The following is a 13,482-nucleotide window of genomic DNA, read 5'->3' on the forward strand; positions in this document are numbered from 1 at the left end:
GACAAACAGACAAACAGACAAAAATTTTTTTAACAACAGTTTTGGGTTTGGGATCGATTTAGTAATAACCCCTGCTAATTTTTTTTACATATTTTCATTGTACAGACACCACTTTTCTAGAATTTTATTATATGTATTGATGAAGATTTCTACTAAGTTAATTATTATTTTTATAAATAACTAGCGACCCGCCCCGGCTTCGCACGGGTGCAATGCTGATACTAAATACACTACAGAAAAACTGTGAACGTTGTATATAAAAACATAGCGGCCCGCTCCGGCTTCGCACGGGTATAAAATATATTATAGCCGAGCGGCCGACCGGTGCCGCCGCAAACGCTACGTCCGGGCGTCCCGCAAATTTTAAATCTGTAATATCTTCGAAAATATTCACTTAAATCATACGGTGTAAAGGGCCATATAGATCTATATTAAATGAACAATGTATTCAAGGTATTTAATTGGTTAAGGATTAATGCTTAATTGGTTAAAATCGCATCGAAAATTAGCCATTATTTGTCGTAAAAAGTAAATGACAAAAAAAAGTTATTGTGAGTTATTCATAAGAGATAGACATATTCCATCGCGGACTTTTCTGTAGACCTTTTCAATGTGTATAATACTTAGTACATTATTTTGATAAAACTCGTAGGGTTCAGCCTGCGTTTGCAATGTAAGCGGAAAAAATGTAATTTTTTACGACATTAGAAACCTCAAAAATAACAGTACTTCTCCACTATTTAATGGATGTTATTATACATATAAACCTTCCTCTTGAATCACTTTATCTAAGTATTAAAAAAAACCGCATCAAAATCCGTTGCGTAGTTTCAAAGATTTAAGCGTACAAAGGGACATAGGGACATAGGGACAGGGAAAGCGACTTTGTTTTATACTATGTAGTGACTAGGTTGAGTAAAATATTTCTTCGCATTTTTTAAGAAAATTCAAAAATTCAGAGGATAGTTTGACGCAATCGCATAAACCAAAATTTGGCAAAACATTTTCATTGTATTGTGGTCAGTGGATATCCGTTTATATTGATACAAAAAATATTTTTACACGTTGCTACGTTTTACACCCACATTCCTTGGTTATAAAGATGGATAAACGTAAACAAGTCCAATAAATTGGTTGCGGTCGACGGAAAAATTGCATATTTCCTTCTTTGACTTCAGAAACGTACTACATTTTCTCTACAAGGCATTTTTTAGTGTAGGAACAAACTATTTAACTTAAATGTATCTATGGAGAAGCAAGAGTTGATACGAATACCTACTCAAATATTTTTAGAAGGTAGTGAACAATGTGAAGCAACGAAAATACATATATACCTATACGGTCGAATTGAGAACCTCCTCCTTTTTTGAAGTCGGTCAATAAAATATATATGATTCTCTATTTTCAATATTTTACTTTTTTACCCCTTACGCTTATATGACCTAACCAATAACTTTTAATATGCTTTTAATTGTTTCAGATATCTCCAAAATGCTTGATAGAGCAGTGGAAAGAAACCCAGTGCAATTTTATTAACAACCTATCTACTAATGTTATCTTTGAAAACTTCGAACAGAAACTGAGTGTAATATGATGTTCTCCATCCCACCTATGAAATAAAACAGTGATTTTAGTCAATTTTTGTTAATAAACGTTATAGAAATAAATAATTAATTAACTATCGTATTTATTTATTTTTTCCTTCTCTTTATTCAATACTAGCTTTCCGCCCGTGGCTTCGCCCGCTTTGTCTAAAACCTAATAAATTATATTATATACTAAAACCTTCCTCTTGAATCACTCTATCTATTACAAAAAACCGCATCAATACCGTTGCGTAGTTTTAAAGATTTAAGTATACATAGAGACATAGGGACAGAAAAAGTGACTTTGTTTTATATTATGTAGTGATGATAGTGATTGAGTATGTATACGAATTATAGAAGGCACAAATGTACGAAGATTCTGAAATCTAAGTTTGTTAAACGGATACACATAAAATACTTAAAACAAGCAATCTTATTTTCATTTTATTACTAGCTACTCGCCTATACTGATGACCACAGACATATATTAAGCTGATGACTGATCAACCCGGGTGGTCATTCAGCCATTTTAGAATTTTAAATAATATCTATACAATTATTGTTTAAATGCAGTCAGACTGGATAGCTTTGACTAGCATTGACTCTCAACTTCAAAATTGAATGCTAGTTATATAATTTATTTTCTGAAATATGTATAGGTAGTTATTCAATCGATTTCAATGCAAGCACGACTCCGTTATAATTTGTTTTTCAATTAATTTCTAACCCCAATTTCAATTATCAGTCCTACATAATATAACTTTAGCTTCATTATAATACATATTATGTATGTATATTGGTACTTACATAAAAGTAAGGTATTTTACTAAAACATATCTTGTATTATATTTTATGGATAGATATCTTTGAAAAAAATAGATATAGCCCAGCCTCACTAGTGTTTTTGTATATATTATGTATATAGATTTTTTTAAAACATTAATTTTACTAACATTACATAATTAGATTGTAAAATCTTTCTTGTGGCATAGAATATATTAGGTGCCTAATAGTACTGTGTACTTGTGGTATTGATAAGCGTGTGGTAAGCATGTGGTAAGCTCCTTAATTTGAAATTTCAAAGAATTTCCGCCGAAAACCAAAACATAGATAATATTGTTTATGCTGTATTATAGATAATTTATTATTGTGAATGTTGCTATTAATCTCGGAGCAATTAACAAGCCTGGAGAAGTAACAATTAATTGAACAATAAAGCACTAGTTTGGCCTTTTTGGCTTATGGCAAAATGTCATGCGAAAAAAGAGGATAGATATATGTCAGTTCGACAGTTTGAAATGACATGTGCTCATTTCAATTTGTTTTAGTGACCAGTCTGGTCACTAACGCATGGTGATTTTAATTATTGTTTTTGAAGTGAAAAACGTGTTTTCTAGTTTCTTAAGTTATTTTCTGAAAAGATAATTTACTAAAGATTACATGGCTTGTGTTGTTCACGGCTGCAAAAGCCGTAGTACTGGGAAATCGGATGAAGATTGGAATTTGTCTTTTCACAGGTTAGTGTTTTGATCAATTTTTTTGTTAATTGTATTATAAATAAGTAAATTTACGTTATTTTCATAATCATCTATGTTTTATCTAAACGTAATCATTGAAATGAAATCATAATCAGCTTAGTTTTTAGAAAAAATGCAAAATATAACTTCCATAGTGTTGTGCAATTATCGATACTTGAGTAGGTACGAAGTACTTCATTGATAATGACTGCTTTAGGTTAGGAGAAAAAAAAAAGGTATTTAAGTATGGATTTTATTGTTATTTGCAGGTTTCTGGCTTGAGAAAAATTAAAAGATGTTTGGGTTAAAGCTATAGCAAAGGGAAAATTGGAAGCCTTCAAAACATTCTCGGCCTTGTTCAAATCATTTCGAATCAGACGGGAAGAAAAGTAAAGTGCTTTGCAGAGATGCTGTGCCACAAGTTTAAGGTGGCATCTATTTTAAATAATAAATATTGTAATTTGTTAATTAAGTATCGAAATAAAATGTTGTAAAAAAAATTTTTAAATTTTATTTGTTTTATTTGAAGCAATTTATTTTAAACTTTTACCAATTTTTTCCTGTGGGAATGAGTTATTTTCCCGCGGTAAATTGTAGCCTATATGTTATTCTGATGTTTAATCTATAATATGTATAATTGTAAAGTTCCATAAAAACTCATTCAGTAGTTTTTTCGTGAAAGAATATCAAATGTCCATTCTTATATGTTTTTGCTTTTATAATATTAGTAGGATACGATTATTGATTTGTAAAAAGATCAACCAGGTGGAAGTCAGATTCGCGCACGAAGGGTTCCGTATAATTCTATGAATGAATCTATGAAAACAGGAAAAAATACGTACCTTTTTACGAAACCATAAAAAACAATCGAAACCGAAATACCTAATAATATTTTTTTATAAATACCACAACCATACAATGCAAGGCAGTCAATACGCATCGTAAATGAATAATTTCAAATTAAACGAATCTTAAAATTTGGAATTACCTATCCATAATTCAAAATTAAAAGGATCTTAAATTATCTTCAAGCAATTTTATAACTTAATTTTTTTATTTATCGATATTTTAGTATTCGATAAAGTGGCAAGCACTACCTTTTTAGAACAAAAAGTGGCTACATGTGGATTTGAATGCCAAGCCGATAACAGTGTGTTGTCTCTTTCTATCGCATTAATAAGGGTATTGAATAAAAGAGAGCCACTATATAAGAAACGTTCAATTAATTGTTACTTCTCCAGGCTTGTTAATTGCTCCGAGCTATTAATAAATAATTTTACCTATAATATAGGTCTACCCTCAGAGGGTTTATTCCTCTGAGGGTCTACCAGAATCTGATGGCATATTTATATTTAAGAAATAAAAGATTTTCATGTGGCAACTTATTTGACAACTATCAAATTGGTTGTCAAATTATTTGTCTTTTTGCAGTTAATGAATAATTTTTAGGATTTTGTCTAAAAAATCTTCGAAAATGTCGAAAAAGCCGTTGTGATCACAAGCAAGAGGTGTTGTTTATAATGTGTATAGAAAAATATTCGATGAAGAAGGATCAAACACTTCACAATTTTCAATTTTAAAGATTTTATTGGTAAATTGGACTTACCCGTTTTGATACATTAAATTAAAAAATATTATATGTAGGTAACTATAATATTGTTTGTTGTGGTTTGTTGATTAGAATATAATTTTATGAAAACTTATTACAGGAGTTTCCAATACGGCTATTTGTCAAGTCCAAGCTGTCCAAGTCAATTTTATAATGTGTGTATCTGTTAATACTTACGAAAATAAACATAGTTTTATTTTATTTTATAAAAAAATTATAAGCAGTCTAGTTTTGATCCACATTATCATTACCCTATATCGATATTTTCATATGGCATACTGATAATGAATATACAAATATAGGTATTTGTAAATAATAATATGTATTACCTGTATAAAAGTAAAATGTATATTATACATGTAAGTATGTACTATGTACTTACGTAATGTGACTAATGATATTGAGGACAAAATAAAAAATAAGCAGTATCAAGATCGTTCAGTCCATTTTCCCTAGGGTTGCACACTCAAAATTTTGATTTCCCTAATTGCCATCAGATTCTGGTTTACCTATACCTTGATATATTAAATATTGAAGGGACGGATTTATAAAACTTTCTTAAAATACAAATGCATGAATAGGAGAATATTAAATCTTGTTGATTGCTGAATTGTACATTTCAAAACCTCCAAATTATGGCGACGCAAAATGATTTTTTCTGTGTATTTTTCATTAGCTTAGCGTGCAGCGTTGCAAGTCAACTTAATTATAATAAAAATACGAAAGTTTTGATCTAGAATGAGTGCCATTGAAGAAGTCTTACAGAGCTCTGTCGGCCGTAGCGCCTTAAATAATATTGCCAGTATTATTTTATTCCAATGCCCCCAGAATCAGGAAAATATATTTTGGGAAGTTCATGCGTGCGAATTTTATTATAATCGGTTAAGTGGTTTAGGAATCCATTGAGGACAAACATTGTGACACGAGATTTATATTATATATTAAGATTTAGATTGATTATCATATCCATTCAACATAAAATGCATAAAATTTGTAAAAAAAAATTGTTGTCGATGGTATGATTTTATCTGTGGTAGTTTTTCTTGTCAATTCACAATTGACATTTGACATTTTCGAACTGACAGGGGTGAGTCGAATCAAAATTTTGTTTCGTATTATATTTGTGATTTGGTCCCAGAAGTGATATATTAAAATCACGAAATGGCCACTTATTTACAAAGGGCTGCTGTTTCATATGTTAGAAATAATGCACGACTTGCTTCACACGCGGCGACGGCTGGTGGACATGGAGGTAAGCTATTATTTACCACTTCAATAATTATGTAACGATATAACCTACGTTCGATTTGTTATCTATAAGGACATTTTTGTTAAAAGGTGGCTGGAAGTTCTGGAGGGGTCTGTCCTTCTTCGTAGGCTTCCCCGCTGTTGGTTTGGGAATGTTGAATGCTTACCTCGCCCACAAGGAGGAACCTCACGAACGCCCTCCCTTCGTCGCACACGAATATTTGCGCATCCGTACAAAGGTAAGCATGGTATATTGGGAAAAAAAATTGCAGGCATTTGTAATGTGATATGATAATTATTAATTTGCATAGTGCAGATCCAAATTATACACACACTTATACTTATGTTATACAGTATTGATCATTATTTTACTTTATAGTGCTATTGTTCATACTTATGTCTTTTATTTTTAATATTTCATAATTCCGTTTGCATTATATTATTATATTCAGTTATTTAATTCTTATATCTTAGTACAGCAAGAAATTCGAATTAATTTTTAATAGGTATATTATTCCTTTTCATGTGCAATAATTACATCTATACTAATATTATAAATCTGAAGAGTTTGTTTGTTTGAATGCGCTAATCTCAAGAACTACTGGTCCAATTTGAAAAATTCTTTCAGTGTTAGATAACCCATTCATTGAGGAAGGATATAGGCTATATATCATCACGCTAAGACCACCAGGAGCGGAGCCACACCGAGCGCAGCTAGTATAAAATATGAAGTTATTATTGTTACTGAATATTGTAACTGTTTATTTTTATAATCTATAACACATACAAAATATCAACTCTGTTTGTTGTAGGAAACACAATTTTAATTATCCAAATCATGGTTAGACATAGATCAAACTCAAACTCAAACATTTATTTATTCAATTAGACTTATTCTAGAGGCACTTTGAATTGTCATAACATATTTTAACATTATCACCATATCGCACACCGATGGTAGTGTGTTATAATATAAAAGTCCAATAATAACCAATGTAATTTTATTTTAATTTTTTTCAGAGATTCCCATGGGGTGATGGCCAGAAAACGCTCTTCCACAACCCCCATGTCAACGCCCTGCCAAGCGGTTATGAAGATGAGCACTAAACATCAGCTTTAATTTATTTAGCCCAACTGTATTAGATCCAAATTGTTGTTTAAGTTGAACATAAACATTTTGTTTGAACATGTAATGACAGAGCTAATTGATTTTATTTGAACAAGTTGTTTAGCATTAAATTACAACTATTCTTAAAACTGAACTTTTGTTTTAATCTTTTTCACATGTATTGCTATTCTTATAAATAATAAGAAATATTTCATGAAGAAGAAAGTCATGCAGATGGTTTTTGATGTATATTTGCTAAGCATTCCTACAGATCCTCTACTTACCTAATTAAGTCCTAAAAAATGATAATAAAAAGGGGTGTGGCAATCGTACAGGATCCTACAAAAACCAAAAAAAAAATTACACAGGATATTCCCATTGGTGAACAACTTTTGATTACCTGCTTGGCCTTTAATAAAATCGGTTATTTCCTATAAGAAAAAAAATACCAAATTAATGTTTATTGTTTATTATATTATTTAAAATTATAGAAGGTACCTGTGGAAGCTACAATGCAGTCTGCCAGTCTGCAGAGTGCAGAATTGTTTAAAACTTTTCTAACATGGCATGCCCCTACTCCACAAATTGCAAACGTCAATGTCAAATTGACACGTATTGTGAAATGTGACGTACTTTAACCTTGTTACAATACCAATTAATTTTATCAATTTTTCATTCATCAAAAAAACATTCAATTTTTGCCAAATTATGAATTTATGAGAGTAAGAAAAATAAAGAAGAATCTCAAGAAATGGTGTAATTTAAATACCCTGTCGTATAAAAATGTAATATAAAATTCGACAAAATGACGTCCGTGAAAGACTTTGGGAAGGCTTGGTGGACAGAAGTTTACAATCGCATTATTGGTGCTGTTGTATTTCTTGATGATTATAGCGCTGAATGTCTTCATTGGTATGGAGGGCTGTTTGACCTTTTGACTGGAGGAGCAGTAGGAGTCAAAACATTATCACCGTTTGAAGTAAGTATTTAATAATTATAGGAATACGCAGCAACTGGCTGGTTCCACAGCTTCTAGATTTGTTTTCTGTAGCATTACTGTTAATAATGAATATAAATAAACGTTAAATAGGCTATCAGGTACATTAACAGCAACCGGCCATGTAATATAAATATCATCTTTCTTTTTAAGTTCTGCAAGAAAGAACATAGAAAAGCTGTTTTTATAACACAAGCAACTAGCACGCAGCTACAAACCATTAAGGAGATCATTCGCAACAGTGACTTTACGCACTGCATATTGATATCATGTGCAAGTCTTGATGTGGTCTACTTGGAGTTAAATGAGGGTAAAGATGTAACTGATGCTATAGCTTCGGGCAGGGCTCCCGCTGAGGCGACTAAGCAGTTGGAAGAAATGCTTTTAGACTGGATTGGTAAACAGGTAACGCATTTCAACATCAATGTTTTAACTCATAATCTATGTTGAAATCAATTATTTTTAATAATAAATAAACTTCTATAAAACAATAGAGAACCTAACTCTGTCATTCTATTTTAATAATAATCAATTTATGATCTCTTTTTCAGCCCAGTGCAGTAGAAGCAGTGTACATTCCAATATTTTCTATTTCACCTACAAATGTCATATTTTTGACACCACCATATCACAGCATGTGTCCTAAATATGGAGGGAAACTATTACCAGAGTCATCTTCTATAGATCTGTATTCTTTACAAAATGAAGAACGGTCCATGCTAAGAAGACTAGCGGGTGGATTGAATAGCATGTTTGATTCGTTGAATTATAAAGAGGATATCTTCTATATAGGACAATATAGTTCTTTGCTAGCTGGAGTTTTGGAAAACTCACCTGTTTGTGTTGCCAGAAAAAAGGTATGTGTAGAGTAGAATAATATAATTTCAAAGGCAGTTGAACAAATTGGATTTTCTATGATTTTTAATAATGTATTAATAAAGGAATAAACAGTTAAATTCATGCAAATAATATTGTGTAGAACAAACAGGTTTTGATTAAGCTTTGAATTGCTATTTACATAAACTGTCATGTTTTAAAAATAAACATTTATAATACAAATAACACTAAAACACCATGTCTCACTTAATCACATTTAATAAATAAAATACATTTTCTAGAACTGTTCTACGCCCATATCATTGGTGATAGTGGATCGCACGCTAGACTTATGTGGAGTGACAAGTCACTCAGTGGAGTCTGCCCTGGACAAGATGATGGGAGTGCTTCCTAAGTTCCCCGGCCAGTCTAATGAAATAGCTGTCGACATGTCAACACTTTGTGAAGCTAATGTGTATGTAGATAATATATAATTTTAAGGAATATTATGCTAAATTTTATTTTCTAAATTTGATTTAGGGAGCATTTATTTGGTTAAAGGTGTTTTTTGAAGACAAATTTCATTTGACATTCATTTGTGTCTAAATGCTGGGTCTATGTTTCAGCTATTCAGTAACAGTTATAAATCTAAAACATAAATTATTATCTATCAAACAATAATTATTTTGTTAAACATGTATTCATATAGTAGAATAAATTATGCCGTTAAATAATTAGTATGATACATATGGTATTTACAAACTGCTAGCTGCAGATTTCAAAATGATTGAAGGTAAACTTATCCTGTTTCCTTTTTCAGCCTTTCTCACCCAGAAGATATACAATTAAGTCCAGGGTGCTTGTTCCATGCAAATGATGAATCCTGCTTACAAACATATGATTACATGATCAATAAATCTCAAAAGGAAGTTATGTTTGATCTCTACAATAAACTGTCTAAAATTGATGTGCAGAAGTCACCAGGACCAAAGACGTTATTGAAAGTCACACCGCAAAGTGTTGAGAAAATTATTACAGCCTCGAAAGGTGAGTTTAATGTTGCTAGCTTTAATTATTCAACTAAAATTAAATTGAAGATGTGTATAATGGGCACATGGGTACAGATTTTTTTCCTATTTAGTTAACCTTTAGCTAGAAAGCTAAAAATAAAATATTACTACTCTACAGCAAGAGTAAAATTTCTATTAGAAAACTCAACCTATGTTGAATGCTTGTCAAAATTTCAGAAAAAAAACTGATTTATTTTTATTTTTTTACTAATAGTTCTAAATGTCTAAAATTTTTTAATTTGATAAATTTCTCGCATTTATAGGAAACTATGAAGTAATAACCAATCACCTGGGTATATTACAACAAGCGCTTGGTTTGGTACAAATGCTAAAATCACCGAAAAGAGTTCAATTTGATTTACTGATGAGTTTGGAAAGGCAGGTCATAGAAAACCTTGCCGCTAGCAGGGACTCAACCAGTGTATTGCATCAGGTAAGAACTTTATTTAAATAAAGATCCTATGGTGAAAGTTACAAATGAATGGGTAATTGTTTCATTTCATAAATTATTTGAAAAATTTTTGTAGTTTTCTAATTGGTACAATAATTTTAAATTAAAAAAATCAACGCAAATGCAATTTAAAAAAAATTGCAGGTCAAACTGTATCTGTATAAACAAGTTATTTGATTAAATAATTACAACATTATTGTGTTATTGTTTTGTTCCTAAAACAAATTTCTTCATTTAATATTTATTTACAGCTGAGTCACCTAATAAAAACGCGTAAAGATCGAAACTTGCCACTGGAAAACCTCTTGGCTCTACTAGTCCATGTATACTCGCTAACTGGTACTGAAGTGATGTTCAACAAACAGCACGAAGATCACCTGCAAGAGACCCTCAGTGTTGCCATATTTGAAGACCATAAAACACTGTTTGCTAATACAGATATTGGACATATTGTAACACCAGAGAACTGCGAGCAAGTTTCGAAAAATATCATGCACTCTTTGAAAGATATTTCACAGATGAGGAAGAATTTGCAAAGGTAAAAGACAAAATTATTTAATTTAAATTATTAATAAACATAAACATTCAACAAAAAACTATTTCGCTAATGTGTTTAAAGTTTGAAAAAACATTCTGAAGATTTACATAACTGAGTAAATGAAATTTCTACTCTAAAAATGTATATTAAATTTTCAGGTACAACTCCGTATTAAAGCCATGTGAGAGTGGAATCGGCCACGAGTACCGCGGGGTTCTGCAGCAACTGGTCGACGATCTAGTGAATACTGAACGACCAGACATGCCTGACCTGCGGCATAGGAATGAGGGGATTAAGGATCTACTGCGAAGTGGCCTCAAGTAAGTATTATTATCTTGTGTTGTTGAAGTTTCGAAAATATTTTTATGAATTACCAGGTAACTATATTATTTCATTCAATTCAGAACCAATATCTTTAATTTAAAACAGAATTAATTTAAACTGTGTATATTGTATTGTAAATATATATTTTTTTTAATGTAAAAATTTCATCAGATAAAGTCATAATATTGTATTTCATACAATTCATGGTTTGAATACTTAAAAAAAAAAATGTTAAAGGTTTGTTTTTATACCTGTGAAAAACGTCAATTTATTTTTATTACGCAAATCTGGCAATTACTTCGAAAGTCTAATAAATAATGTTCTTTACAGCATATTAACAAGCAAGAAACCGAAGGCAGCGAAGCATCCAATGGACAATCAAACAGTGATCATCTTCATCATCGGTGGTGTAACAGCTGATGAATGCAAGCAGCTCCACCGCAGCATCATCACCAGCGGGATAGACAACAATGTGATCATCGGCTCCACCAAGTTTGTGACTCCGGTGGAAGCCATGAAGGATGTGTTGTTATAGCAGTGTCGGTTCAAGTGAAACTCGAGGAAGGCCTGGCGCTTTAAGAAACAGAAGTGGTAACGCTGGGTCTTGGAATAAATGGATTTTGTAGTGCGGTTTAAAGGACTCGGAAGTGATAGTTATAAGTGTAGACATTTTTAAGGATAGTAATGTATTTATGGACATTCTTGTGTGTTTAAGATATTTTAAATCGATGTTTCTAATAAGTTGAAACTTGGATATACATACTAATGTGGTATTTGAAGATATTGAAATTGATTTTTGAAGTGCATAAATATACTTAATGTGAAAGAGTGTATACGCACTATGCGGGTAGCCGCATTGCGGGTAGCCGTCCGGCTGACCGCAAGCACAATTATGTACGTAATATTCATTTCTATGCGCACTGTGCGGTCTGCGGTAGCCGCATCGCAGTGCGCATAGAAATGAATATTACGTACATAATTGTGCTTGCGGTCAGCCGGACGGCTACTCGCACTGCGGCTACCCGCATAGTGCGGATACGCTCTTAAAGTTCGAAGCTTAACTTTTTGACTCAATGCTTAACCTAGGTATGATAATATTGTGTTATCTGTATGTTCTTATTCTATTTCTTATTTATTGTTAATAGGACAGTGTAACTCTTAGTGAAGACATTTCACTAAAATATTATTGAATATTTAATATATTACATATTATATGGTGTATATTATAATGATGGACTAGTCTCTATGAAGGTCAGAGAGATGGATGTATAATAGTTATTCTAAGTAAATATAAGAAAAAAAAAATAGAATCATTTATGAATTAAAAAAAAGGTTTAATTATGCAAAGTTTTATTAATCTTATTGTAATATTATTTATGGCCTATGGTATGTAATCTAAGATTTTAACCCCTTATATTTAAGATAAATGTCGTTATCTAATATAATGTTCTGATTCGGTTTAAAAATTGATCAGTTCTTTGTTGAAGAACGTTAGGATTCCATTCTGCGTTGTGTCTGAATTTATTATTTGGCGAAAAATATGGATTTTCTTGTATAAAAATTATTAGCAAATTGGTGTTGATACACGATGATGATGTATCTTTAGGTATACCTGTCGTATTCTTATGATGGAAGAAAATAAATGAAAAAACTTAAAATATTGGCTAAGATTTTTGCTGTATATAATGCTTGTTTATTAGAAGTAGAGTGTTGTTAATGAGTATTTAGTATATTTTGAACTTATTAAAAAAAAAGTTATCATTTAAATAAAATTTGAAATTTTGAAACAAGACAACTTGGCTTATGTGTAACTTTGTTTAAATTTTATTCCACCAATTTCATTTGATATTGCTGATTAATGATACAACTAAGGGTAAATTTATGTTGTTAATAAATTTATTTTAAAAGGAAAGAATTGAAACCATAGGTACTTTGTTTAATTTTCCCTTTTATCGTGCAGAGAGATACTATGCAGACAAAAAGTAAAATTGATATACGGGCTATTATTAGTGTACTTTTTCCTTATTGTAAATTATAGGTGTAATCATATTATTATATAATTATTACATAGTCATAATTGTGCAATGCAATTACAATGCAAAAAGTAAATAAATTATTAATTCGTGTGCATCCTTGTTTTATTTACATACATATTTTGTTCCGTATTCCGATGTAGTGTTATTTTGAATAATTAGTTTATAAATGGAATGTAAAATTC

At 31.0% G+C, this 13,482-nt stretch overlaps 3 protein-coding genes and 1 long non-coding RNA gene across 4 annotated transcripts in view; all 4 read left to right on the forward strand.

Annotated features, from left to right (window-relative positions):
• Nucleotides 1-1,679, forward strand: part of S6KL (ribosomal protein S6 kinase like) — a 53,628-nt gene extending 51,949 nt beyond the window's left edge. The window contains exon 10 of the mRNA XM_090108593.1: nt 1,481-1,679. Within this exon, the coding sequence (XP_089964719.1) occupies nt 1,481-1,594 (114 nt within the window). The 3' untranslated portion in view covers nt 1,595-1,679. The remainder of the gene's footprint in view (nt 1-1,480) is intronic.
• Nucleotides 1,680-2,758: 1,079 nt separating this feature from the next.
• LOC149903526 (uncharacterized) lies at nt 2,759-3,592 on the forward strand. The gene is made up of 2 exons (XR_016457394.1): nt 2,759-3,103; nt 3,373-3,592. It is a non-coding gene; the product is annotated as an uncharacterized LOC149903526 (long non-coding RNA).
• A 2,190-nt stretch (nt 3,593-5,782) lies between these two features.
• On the forward strand, nt 5,783-7,177 carry LOC149903527 (cytochrome c oxidase subunit 6A1, mitochondrial-like). Its single transcript, XM_090108669.1, has 3 exons — nt 5,783-5,964; nt 6,051-6,199; nt 6,981-7,177. Exons 1-3 carry the CDS (start codon nt 5,874-5,876, stop codon nt 7,065-7,067), a joined length of 327 nt encoding a protein of 108 aa, XP_089964795.1. The 5' UTR covers nt 5,783-5,873; the 3' UTR covers nt 7,068-7,177.
• Nucleotides 7,178-7,691: 514 nt separating this feature from the next.
• On the forward strand, nt 7,692-12,088 carry LOC149903528 (sec1 family domain-containing protein 2-like). The gene is made up of 9 exons (XM_090108725.1): nt 7,692-8,047; nt 8,219-8,470; nt 8,617-8,922; nt 9,184-9,356; nt 9,702-9,928; nt 10,215-10,384; nt 10,654-10,940; nt 11,099-11,260; nt 11,595-12,088. The coding sequence occupies exons 1-9, from the start codon at nt 7,874-7,876 to the stop codon at nt 11,797-11,799; spliced, it is 1,956 nt and encodes a 651-aa protein (XP_089964851.1). The 5' UTR covers nt 7,692-7,873; the 3' UTR covers nt 11,800-12,088.
• The last annotated feature ends 1,394 nt before the right edge of the window (nt 12,089-13,482 follow it).

This window comes from Colias eurytheme, chromosome 13 (assembly GCF_061535395.1).
Source record: "Colias eurytheme isolate Ceu_HAF_F1 chromosome 13, ilColEury1 Martin Lab GWU primary, whole genome shotgun sequence".
Classification (NCBI taxonomy): Eukaryota; Metazoa; Arthropoda; class Insecta; order Lepidoptera; family Pieridae; genus Colias; species Colias eurytheme.

Bases quoted from the DNA above. Each gene is read 5' to 3' on its own strand.
- LOC149903527 (XM_090108669.1), top strand. From the start codon at position 5,874: ATGGCCACTTATTTACAAAGGGCTGCTGTTTCATATGTTAGAAATAAT. The intron at 5,965-6,050 runs GTAAGCTATTAT...TTTTGTTAAAAG, and splicing joins GACGGCTGGTGGACATGGAG to GTGGCTGGAAGTTCTGGAGG. The intron at 6,200-6,980 runs GTAAGCATGGTA...AATTTTTTTCAG, and splicing joins ATTTGCGCATCCGTACAAAG to AGATTCCCATGGGGTGATGG.
- LOC149903528 (XM_090108725.1), top strand. From the start codon at position 7,874: ATGACGTCCGTGAAAGACTTTGGGAAGGCTTGGTGGACAGAAGTTTAC. The intron at 8,923-9,183 runs GTATGTGTAGAG...TACATTTTCTAG, and splicing joins TTTGTGTTGCCAGAAAAAAG to AACTGTTCTACGCCCATATC. The intron at 10,385-10,653 runs GTAAGAACTTTA...ATTTATTTACAG, and splicing joins CAACCAGTGTATTGCATCAG to CTGAGTCACCTAATAAAAAC.